At 47.4% G+C, this 18,375-nt stretch overlaps 1 protein-coding gene across 1 annotated transcript in view; it reads left to right on the top strand.

Annotated features, from left to right (window-relative positions):
• The first annotated feature begins 1,590 nt into the window (after window positions 1–1,590).
• Window positions 1,591–18,375, top strand: part of LOC144495227 (complement component C9-like) — a 51,381-nt gene continuing 34,596 nt past the window's right edge. Inside the window, exons 1-4 of the mRNA XM_078215295.1 lie at window positions 1,591–1,719; window positions 8,414–8,519; window positions 9,778–9,922; window positions 14,852–14,993. Coding sequence (XP_078071421.1) covers window positions 1,634–1,719; window positions 8,414–8,519; window positions 9,778–9,922; window positions 14,852–14,993 — 479 coding nt within the window. The 5' untranslated portion in view covers window positions 1,591–1,633. The remainder of the gene's footprint in view (window positions 1,720–8,413; window positions 8,520–9,777; window positions 9,923–14,851; window positions 14,994–18,375) is intronic.

Below are 18,375 nucleotides of genomic sequence, written 5' to 3'. Positions count from 1 at the left end.
ATCTTTTCCCAAAGGTAGGGGAGTGTAAAACTAGAGGGCCATAGGTTTAAGGTGAGAGGGGAGAGATACAAAAGTGTCCTGAGGGGCAATTATTTCACACAGAGGGTGGTGAGTGTCTGGAACAAACTGCCAGAGGCAGTAGTAGAGGCGGGTACAATTTTGTCTTTTAAAAAGCAGTTAGACAGTTACATGGGTAAGATGTGTACAGAGGGATATGGGCCAAATGCGGGAAATTGGGACTAGCTTAGAGGTTTAAAAAAAAGGGCGGCATGGACAAGTTGGGCCGAAGGGCCTGTTTCCATGCTGTCAACCTCTATGACTCTATAACTGGTGTGATGACAATAATCTCTCCCTCAATGTCAACAAAACGAAGGAGATTGTCATCAACTTCAGGAAGTGTAAAGGAGAACATGCCCCTGTCTATATCGACAGGGATGAAGTAGAAGGGGTCGAGAGCTTAAGGTTTTTAAGTGTCCAGATCACCAACAATCTGTCCTGGTCCCCCCATGCTGACACTATCGTTAAGAAAGCCCACCAACGCCTCTACTTTCTTAGAAGACAAAGGAAATTTGTCATGTCAGCTACGACTCTCACCAACTTTTACAGATGCACCATAGAAAGCATTCTTTCTGGTTGTATCACAGCTTGGTCTGGCTCCTGCTCTGTCCAAGACCGCAAGAAATTACAAAAGGTCGTGAATGTAGCCCAATCCATCACGCAAACCAACCTCCCATCCATTGACTCTGTCTACACTTCCCGCTGCCTCAGAAAAGCAGCCAGTATAATTAAGGACCCCACGCACACCAGACATTCTCTCTTCCACCTTCTTCCGTCGGGAAAAAGATACAAAAGGCTGAGGTCACGTACCAACCAACTCAAGAACAGCTTCTTCCCTGCTGCTGTCAAACTTTTGAATGGACCTACCTTGAACTAAGTTGATCTTTCTCTACATCCTAGTTATGACTATAACACTACATTCTGCACTCTCTCCTTTCCTTCTCTATGAACGGTATGTTTTGTCTGTATAGCGCGCAAGAAACAATACTTTTCACTGTATATTAATACATGTGACAATAATAAATCAAATCAAAAAAATCAAAATCAAATCAAATCACTATCACAATCTCACCAAAATCTGTCACGCTCGCACACCACCTACCCCCCTCCTTCTCATCGGAACACTCGATCCCCCCTGCTCCCCACTGCCCTTCCACCCAAGCTCTCCATTTGCCCTCTCATCGACTAACATCCTTCACTTTCTCCTCGTGTCCACTTCTCACCAAATCCCTCAAGCCCACTCTCTCTGTCTTCCCTCCGTGCTTGCTTTCCCTTCCAATATCCTCCCCTAATATACCTGTTCCACATTTTGATTAGCCTTTGGGAACAGTGTCCCTGGCTTGCCAGCTGACTCTGTACTCTGGTTTCAATCTGTGTCAGCAGGGCCAATTCCTGTTGCTATTCCACACAAGCTCATATTGATCTTTCTGTCAGCTGTGTACACCCACAGAGAGTTCATGACCTGAGTGAGAGCCGGGTTGTCCTGTCGATGATTAACAGATATGTTCCATTTAGTCCTTCTGCTATAAAGGGTCTCAGTGAGTGAGAACCCAACCACAGCACAGTTCCAGTGAAGATGACGACAATTCCTGCCATCATTTCCTTCTATGGCTTGCTCTTCGCCTCTGTGTCACTTTTGTCTAACTCGGAGGGGAAGGAAAGGTAAGAATTTGTGTGTAATAAGTCCAATTGGAATTCTTAAACAACAGATTTGGTCTCCTTTTCTGAGGAAGGATGTTCTTGCTCTCGAGGGAGTGCAGCGAAGGTTTACCAGGCTGATTCTGGGGATGGAGGGACTGATGTGTGAGGAGAGATTGCTGAGATTAGGATTGTTTTCGCTGGAGTTCAGATGAATGAGGGGGGATCTTATAGAGACTTATAAAATTCTAACAGGACTAGACAGGGTAGATGCAGGGAGGATGTTCCCGATGGTGGGGGGAGTCCAGAACCAGGGGTCACAGTCTGAGGATTCAGGATAGACCATTTAGGACGGAGATGAGGAGACATTTCTTCACCCAAAGAGTGGTGAGTCTGTGGAATTCATTCCCACAGGAAGTAGTTGATGCCAAAACATTGAATGTATTCAAGAGGCGGCTGGATATAGCACTTGGGGCGAATGGGATCAAAGGTTATGGGGAGAAAGCAGGATTAGGCTATTGAGTTGGATGATCAGCCATGATCGTAATGAATGGTGGAGCAGGCTCGAAGGGCCGAATGGCCTCCTCCTGCTCCTATCTTCTATGTTTCTATGTGTTGCCAGAGCTGAGAAATAAAAAGGCAAACTTGCATTCATGTAGCACCTTTCCCAGCCTGGGTACATCCTGAACTGCTTCACAGCCTATTAAATACAGGATGATTAAATGTGGTCACTGTTGGAGTGCAGGAAACGCAACAACAGAGTTTCACACGATGAGCAGATAATCTGTTTTTGTGCTTGTGGAAGAGGGTTAAGTATATTGGCCGGGACACCAAGGGAACTCCCCTGCTGCACTTTAATGGCCGTGAGGTCTTTTCCATCCACTTACAGAGGGCAGGCAGGGCCTCAATTTAACAGCTTATCAGACAGTGCAGCACTCCCTCAGTACTGCATTGCCAGCCTAGATTCTGTTCATGTCTCTGGAGTTGGATTTGAACATTTCTCATTCAGAGGTGAGCGTGCTACCATGTGAACCCTGACTGAGTGCTGGATGAGGGAAATCAGATCCACTCACAGCCTTTAAAAATGGATAGCATGTGAAGGGAACAGTCCACTTGCTGGGAGTGGAAGGTCCGTCATAGGAATCAGTGACTGACCCCAATCCGAGTGTTCCTGCCCCAATCCCTCACACCTCGTTACAGAAAGCCATAGTGGCACTGTACAAGGGAGTAGATGGAACTGAGGAGAGTGTGAGACAGTGCTTCAGTGGCAAACGGCAGGCGAATGTTGTTAGTTTCTATCTTGTTGGTATTAACACTGAGTGACTAAATTACACCAAATCTCTCCTGGGTTCAACCACTGAAACATTGCCAGAAAATGGTGCTGCTGTTCGTTTCTGTTAAGGTGTAAATACCCCTTACACTTGCCCTCTCTTTAAATCCTCTCATAATTTAAATACTCCCTACAGGAGGCAGTGACACAGTGGTATTGTCACTGGGCTAGTAATCCAGAGACCCAGGGTAATGCTCTAGGGACCCAGACTCAAATCCAAAATGTTGAAATTGGAATTAAGAACCTACTGATGACCATGAAACCATTGTCGATTGTTGGAAAAACCCATCTGGCTCACTAATGTTTTTTAGGGAAGGAATCATAGAATCCCTACTGTGCAGAAGGAGGCCATTCAGCCCTTCGAGTCTGCACCGACCATAATCCCACCCAGTCCTATTCCCGTAACCCCACATTTTTACACTGCTAATCCCCCTGACTCGAGGGTCAATTTAATATGGCCAATCAACCTAACCCACACATCTTTGGACTTTGGGAGGAAACCGGAGCACCGGAGGAAACCCACGCAGACACGGGGAGAAGACATCTTCAACATCTCTTTACAACAATCTGAGGTTCCTATCTGCTTCAAGAAGAAAAACCAAGCAGCGTGCCTTAATGACTATCGTCCAGTGGCTCTGACATCCATCATTATGAAGTGCTTCGAAAGGTTAGTCATGGCACGAATCAATTCCAGCCTCCCGGACTGCCTGGATCCACTACAGTTTGCCTACCGCCGCAACAGGTCCACAGCAGACACCATTTCCCTGGCCCTGCGCTCAACCCTGGAAAACCTGGATAACAAGGACTAGGTCAGACTCCTATTTATTGACGACAGCTCAGCCTTCAACACCATTATTCGCACAAAACTCATCTCCAAACTCAGTGGCCTGGGCCTCGGCTCCTCCCTCTGTGATTGGATCCTGAATTTCCTAACTCACAGACCACAATCAGTAAACTTAGGCAAGAACACGTCCTCCATGATCATCCTCAACACCGGTGCCCCACAAGGCTGTGTTCTCAGCCCCCTACTATACTCCTTATATACCTATGACTGTGCGGCCAAATTCCCCTCCAATTCGATTTTTAAGTTTGCTGATGACACCACCGTAGTGGGTCGGATCTCAAACAATGACGAGACAGAGTACAGGAATGAGATAGAGAATCTGGGGAACTGGTGCGGCAACAATAATCTCCCCCTCAATGTCAACAAAACGAAGGAGATTGTCACCGACTTCAGGAAGCGTAAAGGAGAACATGCCCCTGTCTACATCAATGGGGATGAAGTAGAAATGGTTGAGAGCTTCAAGTTTTTAGGTGACCAGATCTCCAACAACCTGTCCTGGTCCCCCAATGCCGACACTATAGTTAAGAAAGCCCACAAACGCCTCTACTTTCTCAGAAGACAAAGGAAATTTGGCATGTCAGCTACGACCCTCACCAACTTTTTCAGATGCACCATAGAAAGCATTCTTTCTGGTTGTATCACAGCTTGGTATGGCTCCTGCTCTGTCCAAGACCGCCAGAAACTATAAAAGGTCGTGAATGTAGCCCAGTCCATCACACAAACCAGCCTCCCATCCATTGACTCTGTCTACACTTCCCGCTGCCTTGGCAAAGCAGCCAGCATAATCAAGGACCCCACGCACCCCAGGCATTCTCTCTTCCACCTTCTTCCGTCGGGAAAAAGATACAAAAGTCTGAGGTCAGGTACCAACTGACTCAAGAACAGCTTCTTCCCTGCTGCTGTCAGACTTTTGAATGGACCTACCTTGCATTAAGTTGATCTTTCTCTCCACCCTAGCTATGACTGTAACACTACATTCTGCACTCTCTCCTTTCCTTCTCTATGAACGGTATGCTTTGTCTGTATAGCACGCAAGAAACAATACTTTTCCCTGTATGTTAATGCATGTGACAATAATAAATCAAATCAAATCAAAGAACGTGCAAACTTCACACAGACAGTGACCCGAGGCCGGAATTGAACCCGGGTCTCTGGTGCTGTGAGACAGCAGTGCTAACCACTGTGCCACCCATCCACCGTCCTTACCTGGTCTGGCCTACATGTGACTCCAGACCCACTGCAATGTGGTTGACTCTTAACTGCCCTGAGGGATGGGCAATAAATGCTGTCCCAGCGAGTGACACCCACATCCTGTGAACGAATAAAAATACCTCCCTAAACTCCCCCTCCCTTTAAATCTCCTCATCATTTAAATACCCCTCTACACTCCTCCCCCCATTTCAATATCTTTGACAATTGCCTCCTTTAAATATCCCCTCACACTGTTTATCTTTAAATTCCATCTACATTTGCCCTGTACTCCTTCCTTTAAATATCCCAAACATGGTCTGGAATGGGGGGGTGGGGGTGAGTTAATAGGTTGTAATGAACAAAGCATCGTAGCTGTGAGGGACAGCTCGGTGGATAGGATATTAGGATGTAGATAGGCTGGAAAATTGGGCGGGGATCCTGGATTCAGGATTCAATCCTGGACCGGGGAGCGGCGCGGGCTTGGAGGGCCGAAGGGCCTGTTCCTGTGCTGTATTGTTCTTTGTTCTTTGTTCTTTGTTCCTCCCTTTTAACTATCCCAAAAAGCCTCTCCTTTAATAAATACACCACAGGAGGGCACTGTACAAGAAGGACGGATCACAACTAAATTGGAAGGGCACGAATATCCTGGCTGGGAGTTTTGCTAGTGCAGTTCGGGGGGGTTTAAACTAGTATGGCAGGGGGGTGGGGATCAAAATATTAGGTCTACAAGTGTAGAGGCTGGGGACGAGCTTGGGGCCAGGACAAGGCTGGCAAAGAAGAAGAGCACTCTGGGGGAGGATGACCTCACTGGGCCTGGAGGTCTGGAGTGCTTATACTTCAATGCAATGAGCGTAGCAGGTAAGACAGACGAACTTAGGGCCTTAATGCTCACAAGGAATTTGGATGTGGTTGCGGTGACAGAGACTTGGTTGAAAGAGGGACAGGACTGGTAGCTGAATATTCCGGGGTACAAGTGTTTTAGGCGAGACAGAGGAGGGGCCAAAAGAGGTGGGGGAGGAGCAGTATTAGTTAGAGAGCATATTACAGCGGTGCAGAGGGAGGACAATTCAGAGGGGTCGTGTAACGAGTCACTCTGGGTGGAGCTCAGAAACAGGAAGGGCGCAGTCACTATGTTGGGGGTATACTACAAGCCCCCCAACAGCCCAAGGGAAGTGGAAGAACGGATATGTCAGGAGATAATGGATAGGTGCAGGAAAAATAGGGTTGTTGTAGTGGGAGACTTCAATTTCCCTGGTATAGACTGGAAATCGCTGAGAGCTGGGACTCTGAATGGGGAGGCATTTGTAAAATGCGTACAGGAGGGTTCTTTGGAACAATATGTAGATAGCCCGACTAGAGAGGGGGCTATACTGGACCTCGTACTGGGGAATGAGCCCGGTCAGGTCTTCAAAGTTTCGGTAGGGGAACATGTGGCAAATAGTGACCACAATTCTGTTAGCTTTAGGATAGTGATGGAAAAGGATGAGTGGTGTCCCAAGGGTAAGGTGTTGGATTGGGGGAAGGCTAACTTTAGTGGGATTAGGCAGAAATTGGCAGCTGTTGATTGGGAGAGGCTGTTTGAGGGTAAATCCACATCTGGCATGTGGGAGTCTTTTAAGGAACAGTTGTTAGGGCTGCAGGATAGGCATGTGCCTGTAAAAAAGGATAGGAAGGGTAGGATTCGAGAACCGTGGATAACCAGGGAAATTGAGGGATTGGTCAAAAAGAAAAGAGAGGCGTATGTTAGGTCCAGGCAGCTAAAAACGGAGGGAGCTCTGGAGGAGTACAAAGAAAGTAGGAAAGAACTCAAACGAGGAATTAGAAGGGCAAAAAGGGGTCACGAAATGTCCTTGGCAGACAAGATTAAGGAGAATCCCAAGGCATTTTATTCATACGTTAGGAACAAAAGGGTTGTCAGGGAAAAAATCAGACCTCTCAGGGACAAAAGTGGGGAATTATGCTTGGAGCCCAAAGAAGTAGGGGAGATCCTAAATGAATACTTTGCGTCGGTATTCACAAAGGAGAGGGATGTGTTGACTGGGAGTGTCTCGGAGGGGAGTGTTGACCCGTTAGAGAAAATCTCCATTACAAGGGAGGAAGTGTTAGGTTTTTTAGGGAATATAAAGACTGACAAATCCCCAGGGCCTGATGGAATCTATCCAAGGCTGCTCAGGGAGACGAGAGATGAAATCGCTGGGCCTCTGACGCAAATCTTTGTCTCGTCACTGGACGCAGGTGAGGTCCCAGAGGACTGGAGGATAGCTAATGTGGTCCCGTTATTTAAGAAGGGTAGGAAGGATAACCCGGGAAATTATAGGCCGGTGAGCTTGACGTCCATAGTCGGGAAGTTGTTGGAGAGGATTCTTAGAGATAGGATGTATGCGCATTTAGAAAGGAATAAACTCATTAACGATAGTCAGCATGGTTTTGTGAGAGGGAGGTCATGCCTCACTAACCTGGTGGAGTTTTTTGAAGAAGTGACTAGAATGGTTGACGAGGGAAGGGCCGTGGATGTCGCCTATATGGACTTTAGTAAAGCGTTTGACAAAGTCCCTCATGGTAGGTTGGTGCAAAAGGTTGGATCTCATGGGATAAAGGGGGAGGTGGCTAGATGGGTGGAGAACTGGCTTGGTCACAGAAGACAGAGGGTGGTAGTGGAAGGGTCTTTTTCCAGCTGGATGCTTGTGACTAGTGGTGTTCCGCAGGGCTCTGTATTGGGATCTCTGCTGTTCGTGATTTATATAAACGATCTGGAAGAAGGTGTAACTGGGGTGATCAGTAAGTTTGCGGACGACACGAAAATGGCTGGACTTGCAGATAGTGAGGAGCATTGTCAGAGGCTACAGAAGGATATAGATAGGCTGGAAATTTGGGCAAAGAAATGGCAGATGGAGATCAATCCAGATGAATGCGAAGTGATGCATTTTGGTAGAACTAACGTAGGGGGGAGCTACACGATAAATGGCAGAACCATAAAGGAATGGAGGGATACAAAAGAATGGTCTAGTTTGGACCAGGGAGCGGCGCGGGCTTGGAGGGCCGAAGGGCCTGTTCCTGTGCTGTATTGTTCTTTGTTCTTTCTTTTTGTTCTTTTTCAAAACCCATTTTGCATCCCCTCTCCCTCTCGCCTGTACACAATGATGCTCTTACCTCTAGATTGGCTGGTGCTGATTAATCGGATCTTTGAGCTTCCTCCGGAGTTACCAATACTTCCTCTCTCCAACCCTTTCTCAATGTGTTCCCCTCTCTGGGACTTGCCACTTCACCTGGTTTCCCCAGAAGGTTCTGGAGGTTCTGGTTGTAGGAGAGAGTTCAATGGACCCTGACATCTATCCTGTGTGTTGATTCTTCAGGAGCCAGAGGAGAGTAGAGAGAGATGTGAATACCCCAGCCAAGATCCCTTGTCAACTCTCACCCTGGAGTCAATGGTCATCCTGCCAGCCGTGCCTGGGACGTAAGGTAAGATATAAACAACGGGGGCAGTTTCCCGACCTCACCGTGCCCGACTGTGATGTGGGGGCTATGACGGGGGGAGGGGCAGGGAGTAGAGTGGGTATGCATTAGAGGGGAGGGGGGTTATGCACGGGTTTGTGCAGGGGTGGAGTATGAAGAGGGAGTGATGAAGGGCGAGGCGTGTGGGGGGGCACATCAAGGGTCACGAAAGGGACCATGTCGGGGGTCATGAAGGGGACTCATTGAGAGGATCCCATTGCCCCGATGCTGGTGATCTGTGTGTGGGATAGAGTGGGGAAACATGCTGCCAATGAGGGGGGGCTTTCCCGATGTCCATGGGGGGAGGGAGGGGGTCTCCCAGCGCACTGTGAGATCGAAGTGCCCTTCCAAAATGGCACCCGATCACTTTGCAGCTGGGTTAACCAACATGTTTAGACCCCGCCCCCCCGAACCGACATGCAACTCACCGCTCTCCAAAAAAATAACTGAGTGTGAGAAGATCGCGGTCCAGACCATGTCCGTGATCACTCTGGTTTCCTCACCGCTATGACACTCGGTCATTCTTCGGAAAAATTCCGGTCATTATCCTTACAGCATAACCGGAGCAGAATCCTGGAATTCCTTCCCTAACAGCACTGTGGGTTCAGCCAGACCACATCGACTTCAGCAGTTCAAGTAGGCAGCTCATCTCAAAGGCAGTTAGGGATGACTAATAAAAATTAAAATGCTAGCCATGCAACCATGTCCAATTCCTGTAAAAGAATTTTAAAAGATGATTGTCAGAGCGGCAAAGCCCACTTGAATCTTTACATGACATCATGCGTGTTTAAAAGTTCATTCCCAGGATGTGGGTGTTGCTGGCTAGATCAGCATTCATTGCCCATCCCTAATTTCCCCTTGAGAAGGTGGTGGTGAGTTGCCTTCTTGAATCGCTGCAGTCCCTGTGGTGTAGGTACACTCACTGTGCTGTTAGGGAGGGTGTTCCAGGATTTTGACCCAGCGACAGTGAAGGAACGGCGATATATTTCCAAGTCACGATGGTGAGTGGCTTGGAGGGAAACCTCCAGGTGGTGGTGTTCCCAGATATCTGCTGCCCTTGATCCTCTGGGTGGTAAATCTTTGCAATATTTATTTACTCGAACATTTAGCTAATTTATGTGTCATTCTGCAAGCATTTGTAACAACCACTTGTACTCATGTAGCACTTTTAGGAATCTTGCTGAAGTGCTTCCAACCAGTCTGAGTGTTCTCTGCTTCTGTGCAGTACCGATCCAGGAGCATTGTACACTTTGGTCAGTTTGGGGGCAGAACTTGCTCAGACACATTATCCGGTGAGGAAATCTGTCCGGTCATCGGGAACTGTGAGGAGCCACCAATCAACTGTGGAAACAACTTTCAGTGTGACAGCGGTAATGTACCTGCTTGCATCTGAGTCTGTATCAATTCCTGTGTGTGAGTGGGTGTGAGTGTGAGTTTGTGAGTGTGAATGTGTGTGTGTGAGAGAGTGTGCGTGTGTGAGCGTGTGTGTGAGTGTGTGTGATAGTGTGTGAGTGTGTGATAGTGTGTGTGTGAGTGTGTGTGTGAATGTATGTGTGGGTGTGTGTGTGAGTGAGTGTATATGAGTGTGTGTGCGTGTGTGAGTGCGTGTGTGTGAGTGTGTGTGAGTGCGTGTGTGTGAGTGCGTGTGTGTGTGTGTGAGTGTGAGTGAGTGTGTGTGAGTGTGTGTGTGTGTGTGAGTGAGTGAGAGTGTGTGTGTGTGAGAGTGTGTGTGAGAGAGTGTGTGAGTGAGTGTGTGTGTGAGAGTGTGTGTGAGAGAGTGTGTGTGTGAGAGTGTGTGTGTGAGTGTGTGTGTGTGAGTGTGTGTGTGAGAGAGTGTGTGTGTGTGTGTGTGAGAGTGTGTGTGTGAGAGTGCGTGTGAGTGTGTGAGTGTGTGTGTGAGTGAGTGTGTGTGTGTGTGAGAGTGCGTGTGAGTGTGTGAGTGAGTGTGTGTGTGTGAGTGCGTGTGTGAGAGTGCGTGTGAGTGTGTGAGTGAGTGTGTGTGTGAGTGTGTGAGTGAGTGTGTGTGTGTGTGAGAGTGTGTGTGTTTGTGTATGATTTTGACACAGGTTTTGTGGTATAATAGTGAACTGTCCTTTCTGCAGACCATGAACAAGGTCTCTCGGATTCGTTCACACTCATACCTCAGCCTGCAAGCTGCCTTTCACTGGGAGCTTTCTGCACCCTGCTTTGTATGGTTGTGTTGTGGGTGGTATCAGCCACTGAGTGGCCAGCCACAGCTCTCTGTCCCACCGGACCATAACACTGGCTTCCAGGTCCAGTGTAAACTTTGTGAGAAGGCCATTAGCCAAGATGTCCACATTTCAATAGGAAAACCCAGGATCTTTGTCTTCACCCAAGAAGCATGGCTGTGTGACCTCTGGATGTGCAGTCTCAACCTCATGAAGCAGCTCTGGGTCTTGTGTGTGTTTAGCTGTTCTAGTTTTGTACAGTGTCCAATTCTGTTAGGTTGAAAGCGTTGGGCTAAAATTGTGGGACATTGATCTCAAAGGTTGGGGTCTGCTCCACGCCGCTGGCATGCTCCCTCTCCTGGTCAGTTAGGGCATTGCTTCTCTTGGTCTGGAATATTCCTGTGTCTCTGCTGTTTCATGAACTGGGCTGGGGGTTTCTTTTGTAGCAAAGTTTACTTTCTCCTCTCAAAACGTGCTGCACATGGAGCTGTATAACAATCTGGATAGCTTTCTCAAGAGTTTGATCTTCCTTCACTTGCAGCTTGTCTGAGAGTGCATTGTCTGCAACTCCTACAGCTATTCTATCCCCTGATAAACTCAGATTTAAGGTCTCCGTATTTGCAGCCTTCAGCTGGCAGTTTCAGGTACTGAATGAATCGCCAGGATCTCTGGCTGCTGAACTTTCTTATTAAATGTAGACCTTTCGAGGATTATGTCACTTCTTAGGCTGAAATAAACATGGAATAATTTTAGTATTTCAAATTTAGCAGTTGATTCTAACTATAATTCTGAAAATGCTGGAAAATCTCAGCAGGTCTGACAGTATCTGTGGAGAGAGAACAGAGGCAATGTTTCGAGACATAGAGGTTTACAGCATGGAAACAGGCCCTTCGGCCCAACTTGTCCATGCCCCCCTTTTTTTTAAAACCTCTAAGTGAGTCTCAATTGCCTGCATTTGGCCCATATCCCTCTATACCCATTGTACCCATGTAACTATCTAAATGCTTTTTAAAAGACAAAATTGTACCCGCCTCTACTACTACCTCTGGCAGCTTGTTCCAGACACTCACCACCTTCTGTGTGAAAAAATTGCCCCTCTGGACACTTTTGTATCTCTCCCCTCTCACCTTAAACCTATGGCCCTCTAGTTTTAGGAAAAGGTATTGACTATCTACCTTGTCTATGCCCCTCATTATTTTATAGACCTCTATAAGGTCACCCCTCAGCCTCCTACGCTCCAGAGAAAAAAGTCCCAGTCTATCCAGCCTCTCCTTATAACTCAATCCACCAAATCCCGGTAGCATCCTAGTAAATCTTTTCTGCACTCTTTCTAGTTTATAATATCCTTTCTATAATAGGATGACCAGAATTGCACACAGTATTCCAAGTGTGGCCTTACCAATGTCTTGTACAACTTCAACAGACGTCCCAACTCCTGTATTCAATGTTCTGACCGATGAAACCAAGCATGCCGAATGCCTTCTTCACCACTCTGTCCACCTGTGACTCCACTTTCAAGGAGCTATGAACATGTACCCCTAAATCTCTTTGTTCTGTAACTCTTCCCAACGCCCCACCATTAACTGAGTAAGTCCTGCCCTGGTTCAATCCACCAAAATGCATCACGTCGCATTTGCCTGAATTAAACTCCATCTGCCATTCGTCAGCCCACTGGCCCAATTGATCAAGATCCCATTGCAATTGGAGATAACTTTCTTCACTGTCCACTATGCCACCAATCTTCGTGTCATCTGCAAACTTGCTAACCATGCCCCCTATATTCTCATCCAAATCATTAATATAAATGACAAATAACAGTGGACCCAGCACTGATCCCTGAGGCACACCGCTGGTCACAGACCTCCAGTTTGAAAAACAACTCTCTACAAGTCAAGGAAGGGTCATCCAGACTCGAAGCATTGGCTCTATTCTCTCCCCACAGATGCTGTCAGACCTGCTGAGATTTTCCAGCACTTTCTGTTTTTGTTTCAGATTTCAGCATCCACAGTGTTTTTAAAAAAATTATTCATTAGTGTCACAGGTAGGCTTACATTCATACTGGAATGAAGTTACTATGAAAATCTCCTAGTCGCCACACTCCTGCACCTGTTCGGGTACACTGAGGGAGAATTTAGCGCGGCCGCAATGCACCTAACCAGCTCATCTTTCGGACAGTGAGAGGAAACCAGAGACCTGGAGGAAACCCACACAAACACGGGGAGAATGTGTAGACTCCACGCAGAGAGTTATCTAAGCCGGGAATTGAAATCGGGTCCCTGGCACTGTGAGACAGCAGTACTAAACCACTGTGCCACCCCTTTGCTTTTATCTAACTATAATTCTGTCTGCTATTGGTCTTACCAAATAAAGCATTGTGTTAACTTGTTCAGGTTCTTTCTTTTTATTCAAATCTAAGGCAATCATTCATGTCGAGAGGGCTAGAATACAAGAGCAGGGATGTACTTCTAAGACTGTATAAGACTCTGGTCAGACCCCATTTGGAGTATTGTGAGCAGTTTTGGACCCCATATCTAAGGAAGGATGTGCTGGCCTTGGAAAGGGTCCAGAGGAGATTCACAAGAATGATCCCTGGAATGAAGAGCTTGTTGTATGACGAACGGTTGAGGACTCTGGGTCTCTACTCGTTGGAGTTTAGAAGGATGAGGGGAATCTTATTGAAACTTACAGGATACTGCGAGGCCTGGATAGAGTGGACGTGGAGAGGATTTTTCCACTAGTAGGAAAAACTAGAACCAGAGGCACAACCTCAGGCTAAAGGGACGATCCTTTAAAACAGAGATGAGGAGGAATTTCCTCAGCCAGAGAGTGGTGAATCTGTGGAACTCTTTGCCGCAGAAGGCTGTGGAGGCCGGGTCATTGAGTGTCTTTAAGGCAGAGATAGATAGGTTCTTGATTAATAAGGGGATCAGGGGTTATGAGGAAAAGACAGGAGAATGGGGCTGAGAAAAATATCAGCCATGATTGAATGGCGGAACAGACTCGATGGGCCGAGTGGCCTAATTCTGCTCCTATATCTTATGGTCTAGTCATGTATCTAAGGATCCATTTACTCCAAATTCCCCAATTATGATATTGATCAGGGCCTTGGATAAGCTCAAGTTGATCTGGAGGGGTGGATTTCTGATCCATGGTTAATAGCCATTTAAAGAGTAGGTTCAGCTTGAAGAAGTTGCTGGAGTTCAGCATGGTGCATAGTTTGAAGGGTTTACCTGCACTTGCTGCTTTTGGCAGTCTCCCATTATAACAGCTTTCACACTCAGGCCGCATCAATCTCCATTTCAACGCCAAGCTTCAGGGTCACACTGGCTTTTGCTGATCTTTGAAGCTGGCCCTTTAGTCACGGTTCTTCCAACTTAATTCATTTAAAACAATTTTTGAGCAAGCTCAGATTACAAACATTCAAGCGCTGACTCGGGAATCCAGTTACTCCAACAAGAGCTTTTTGACTCTCAATTTCTGACCACTGAAACATTTGAAAGTTTATTGGGACACACTGTATCCTGGAATTTAAAAGTTTTAGCTCACCCCTCAAGGGTCCGCAGACTCTGCACTCCAGGAATTTAAACTAGATTTTCAAGAGATCCCATGGAGTCTTCAGCTGCTGTGAGGAATTTCAGCCTTCAGCTTCCAAGCCTTCCTTTGGACCATTTCCTTGACAGTTTTCCTCTGTGCATCTGCTTCTCAAATTTGTCTTCAGGTCAAAATGCTTCTTTACATTTTGCTTCAGTCTACAGGATTTTAGCTTCTCTGCATTTTTTGTGAGGTTTTGGGCTTTTTCCATTTGCTGTGACCATATTGTAGGGTGTTGGTTCTGTGCAGTAGGCCTTACTGAAGTCTCCATAGTCTTAACTAGGTTAACCATGAGTATCTATTAACTACAAAAACAATGTACATAGACACAATAAAGGGTTCAAACTTGGAGCAGTCTCCATGCTTATTTGCGCACACAGCTCTGTCCAACAATAGACTGACCCCTAGGTGTAGGTCGTGTGTTCTGTTATATCACCGTATTCAGTCCCACATTAACCCTGTATATGCCAGTTCCTTCTCTCAATGATATTGAGTGTTCTGTGTTTGTTGTCTCCCCAGGACAATGTGTCACCAGAAGGTTAAAGTGTAACGAGGATAATGATTGCGGTGACTACAGTGATGAGGATGACTGTGAATCGTACAGATCTCCATGTCGTAAAGTCTTGGAACCTTTGGAAATAGGAAACCTTGCAGGCTCAGGGTAAGCAACAACAATGGGCCTGGCTTTCTGCGGAGCGGCAGTTAGAGTCAGACCACTGCTCCACCCCTCATTTCTTAAAAATCCAGCCAATCCCTTCTTGTCTGACCGAGCAACTCAGGCCAGCCGGGAACGGTGTAGGCCAGTGCGCTCCCGAGGCCTTCAGTCAAATCGGAGGTAAGGAAGCCACCCCCTCCCCCCACCCCCAGCTACCATAGAGTAGGCCCAGTCACTTTCAGGAGCCAGGGAGAATATAGGTTTGTAGGGTAAGTGGGTAGGATTAGAATGTGGGGATCTGCTGGTCAGTGGGGTGGTGTCAGTGATCAGGGCGACGATCGGGCTGGATGGTTTGTTAGAGGTTTGGCGGTCAGTGGAGAGGTCTGTCCATCTGAGGAAGGGTCAGAGATCAGTTGGGAGAGTCAGTTTGTGGGGGGGGTGGTCAGTTGGTCAAAGGGGTTGGGTGCTCAGTCAGTGGGGTCGGTTGGTGGGCAGGGGGCTGAGTCAGGATTGGTTGGTTGATTTGGGGATTTGGGTGGTCAGTGGGGACAGTCAGTCAGTGGCCAATCGGTTTGGAGTGGTTGGATGGTCAGTTGGTGTGCATCGGTTTGGAGGGGTCAGTGGGTGGGGGAGGTCGGGAGGGAGTCGGGTAATCAGTGGGTGGTCATTCTGTTGCGGGGGGGAGTGAGATAGTCAGTGGGGGCGTCAGAGAATTAGTGGATGGGTCAGAGAGTCAGTGGGTGGGTCAGATAGTCAGTGGGTGGGTCAGATAGTCAGTGGGGGGGTCTGATAGTCAGTGGGGGGGTCAGATAGTCAGTGGAGGGGGCGTCAGAGAGTCAGTGGGGGGGGTCAGATAGTCAGTGGGGGGGCCAGATAGTCAGTGGGGGTCAGATAGTCAGTGGGGGGTCAGATAGTCAGTGGGGGGGGGTCAGATAGTCAGTGTGGGGGTCAGATAGTCAGTGGGGGGTCAGATAGTCAGTGGGGGGTCAGATAGTCGGGGGGGAGGATCAGATAGTCAGAGGGGGGTCAGATAGTCAGTGTGGGGGGGTCAGATATTTAGTGGGGGTCAGATATTTAGTGGGGGTCAGATAGTCAGTGGGGGGGTCAGTTAGTCAGTTGGGGGTCATTGGGGGGGTGTTGTTCAGGGGGGTTTGAGTGCTCAGGGGATGGTCAGTGGGGAAGTGGTCAGGTGTTCAGAGGGAGTCCCTTGGGGGGTGGGGGGGAGGGGGTACCACAGTCCCCCAGAGTTAGAAGTTGTTTTAATTCTTTGCTGGTTAATTATTGCTGTGAGACAGGTGGAAATATTCAGTTTGTAATTTAAATCCTACTTTCAGTGATTCTAATATTCAACAAGTTAGAACGTGGTGGATAATCGCTGGGAAGCTAGCTTTCTCACAAATAGGTTGTTGCTAAGCCTGGTCTCCTGACTCTTTATATATCATTGGTAATAAAGTGCAGAAAAGTACAACACCCACAGAACGGTCTGCTTCCGCCACTCTCAATTCAAGATGTCGTGGTATCTCACATCACTTCAATCTTGAAGCAGTGTGGTCCACTGAGAGAGAGAGGGAGACAGAGAGAGGAAGGGAGAGAGAGGGAGAGAGAGAGAGAGGCAGCGAGGAGAGAGAGAGGGAGAGAGAGAGACAGAGAGAGGGAGAGAAGAGATAGAGAGACAGAGAGAGAGGAAGAGAGAAGAGCAGGAGATAGAGAGAAAGGGAGGCAGAGAGGGAGATAGAGAGAGAGAGAGACAGAGAGAGAGACAGAGAGAGAGAGATAGACAGAGAGAGAGACAGAGAGAGAGATAGACAGAGAGAGAGACAGAGAGAGGGAGACAGAGAGGGAGAGAAAGGGAGGGAGGGAGAGAGAGAGAGACAAAAAGAAAGAGGGAGAGACAGGGAGAGAGACAGAGAGGGAGACAGAGAGACAGAGAGAGAGACAATTTAGAGAGAGAGAGAGAGAGAAAGTCTATAGAGAGAGAGAAAGAGAAAGAGTCTATCAAGAGAGTGAAAGGTGGAGAGACAGCCATTGACTCTATGAGCGAGTTTGAAATGAATGGCAGAGATGTCTGCACTTTGAAAAATGTATCAATTTTGCTTGACCCCTCTATCTCCACCCCTGACACTGTTCTTCCCTTCTTTGACCTCTCTGTCTCCATTTCTGGCGATAAACAGTCCACCGCTTGATTTGACTTGATTTGATTTTTTATTATTGTCACATATATTGGTATAGAATGAAAAGTATTGTTTCTTGCGCGCTATACAGACAAAGCATACCGTTCATAGAGAAGGAAAGCAGAGAGTGCAGAATGTAGTGTTACAGTCATAGCTAGGGTGTAGAGAAAGATCAACTTAATGCAAGGTAGGTCCATTCAAAAGTCTGATGGCAGCAGGGAAGAAGCTGTTCTTGAGTCGGTTGGTACGTGACCTCAGACTGTTCTATCTTTTTCCCGACGGAAGAAGGTGGAAGAGAGAATGTCTGAGGTGTGTGGGATCCTTAATTATGCTGGCTACTTTGCCGAGGCAGCGGGAAGTGTAGACAGAGTCAATGGATGGGAGGCTGGTTTGCGTGATGGATTGGGCTACATTCACGACCTTTTATAGTTTCTGGCGGTCTTGGACAGAGCAGGAGCCATACCAAGCTGTGATACAACCAGAAAGAATGCTCTCTATGGTGCATCTGTAAAAGTTGGTGAGAGTCGTAGCTGGCATGCCAAAATCTTCTGAAAAAGTAGAGGCGTTTGTGGGCTTTCTTAACTATAGCGTTGGCATGGGGGGACCAGGACAGGTTGTTGGTGATCTGGACATCGAGAAATTTGAAGCTCTCAACCATTTATACTTCGTCCCCGTTGATGTAGACAGGGGAATGTTCTCCTTTACGCTTCCTAAAGTCGATGACAATCTCCTTCATTTTGTTGACATTGAGGGAGAGATTATTGTCGTCACACTAGTTCATCGGATTCTCTATCTCATTCCTGTACTCTGTCTCGCCATTGTTTGAGATAGAAAGGAAACTTAGAAAGGAAACCTAGAAAGGAAACAAGAACTAGAGGACACGGCCTCAAAATAAGGGGGAGTCAGTTTAGGACAGAGTTGAGGAGGAACTTCTTCTCTCAGAGGGTAGTGAATCTCCGGAATTCTCTGCCCATTGAAGCAGTGGAGGCTACCTCGTTAAATATGTTTAAGTCACAGGTAGATAGATTTCTGATCAATAAGGGAATTAAGGGTTATGGGGAGCGGGCGGATAAGTGGAACTAAACCACTATCAGATCAGCCATGATCTTATTGAATGGCGGGGCAGGCTCGAGGGGCCAGATGGCCTCCTCCTGCTCCTAGTTCTGATGTTCTTATGAGATCTGACCCAGTATGGTGGTACCATTAGCAAATGTGAA

The sequence above is a fragment of the Mustelus asterias genome, chromosome 6 (genome assembly GCF_964213995.1).
Source record: "Mustelus asterias chromosome 6, sMusAst1.hap1.1, whole genome shotgun sequence".
Taxonomy (NCBI): domain Eukaryota; kingdom Metazoa; phylum Chordata; class Chondrichthyes; order Carcharhiniformes; family Triakidae; genus Mustelus; species Mustelus asterias.
The sequence above is the reverse complement of the archived record's forward strand: the minus strand, read 5'-3'. Positions and strand labels throughout refer to the sequence as shown.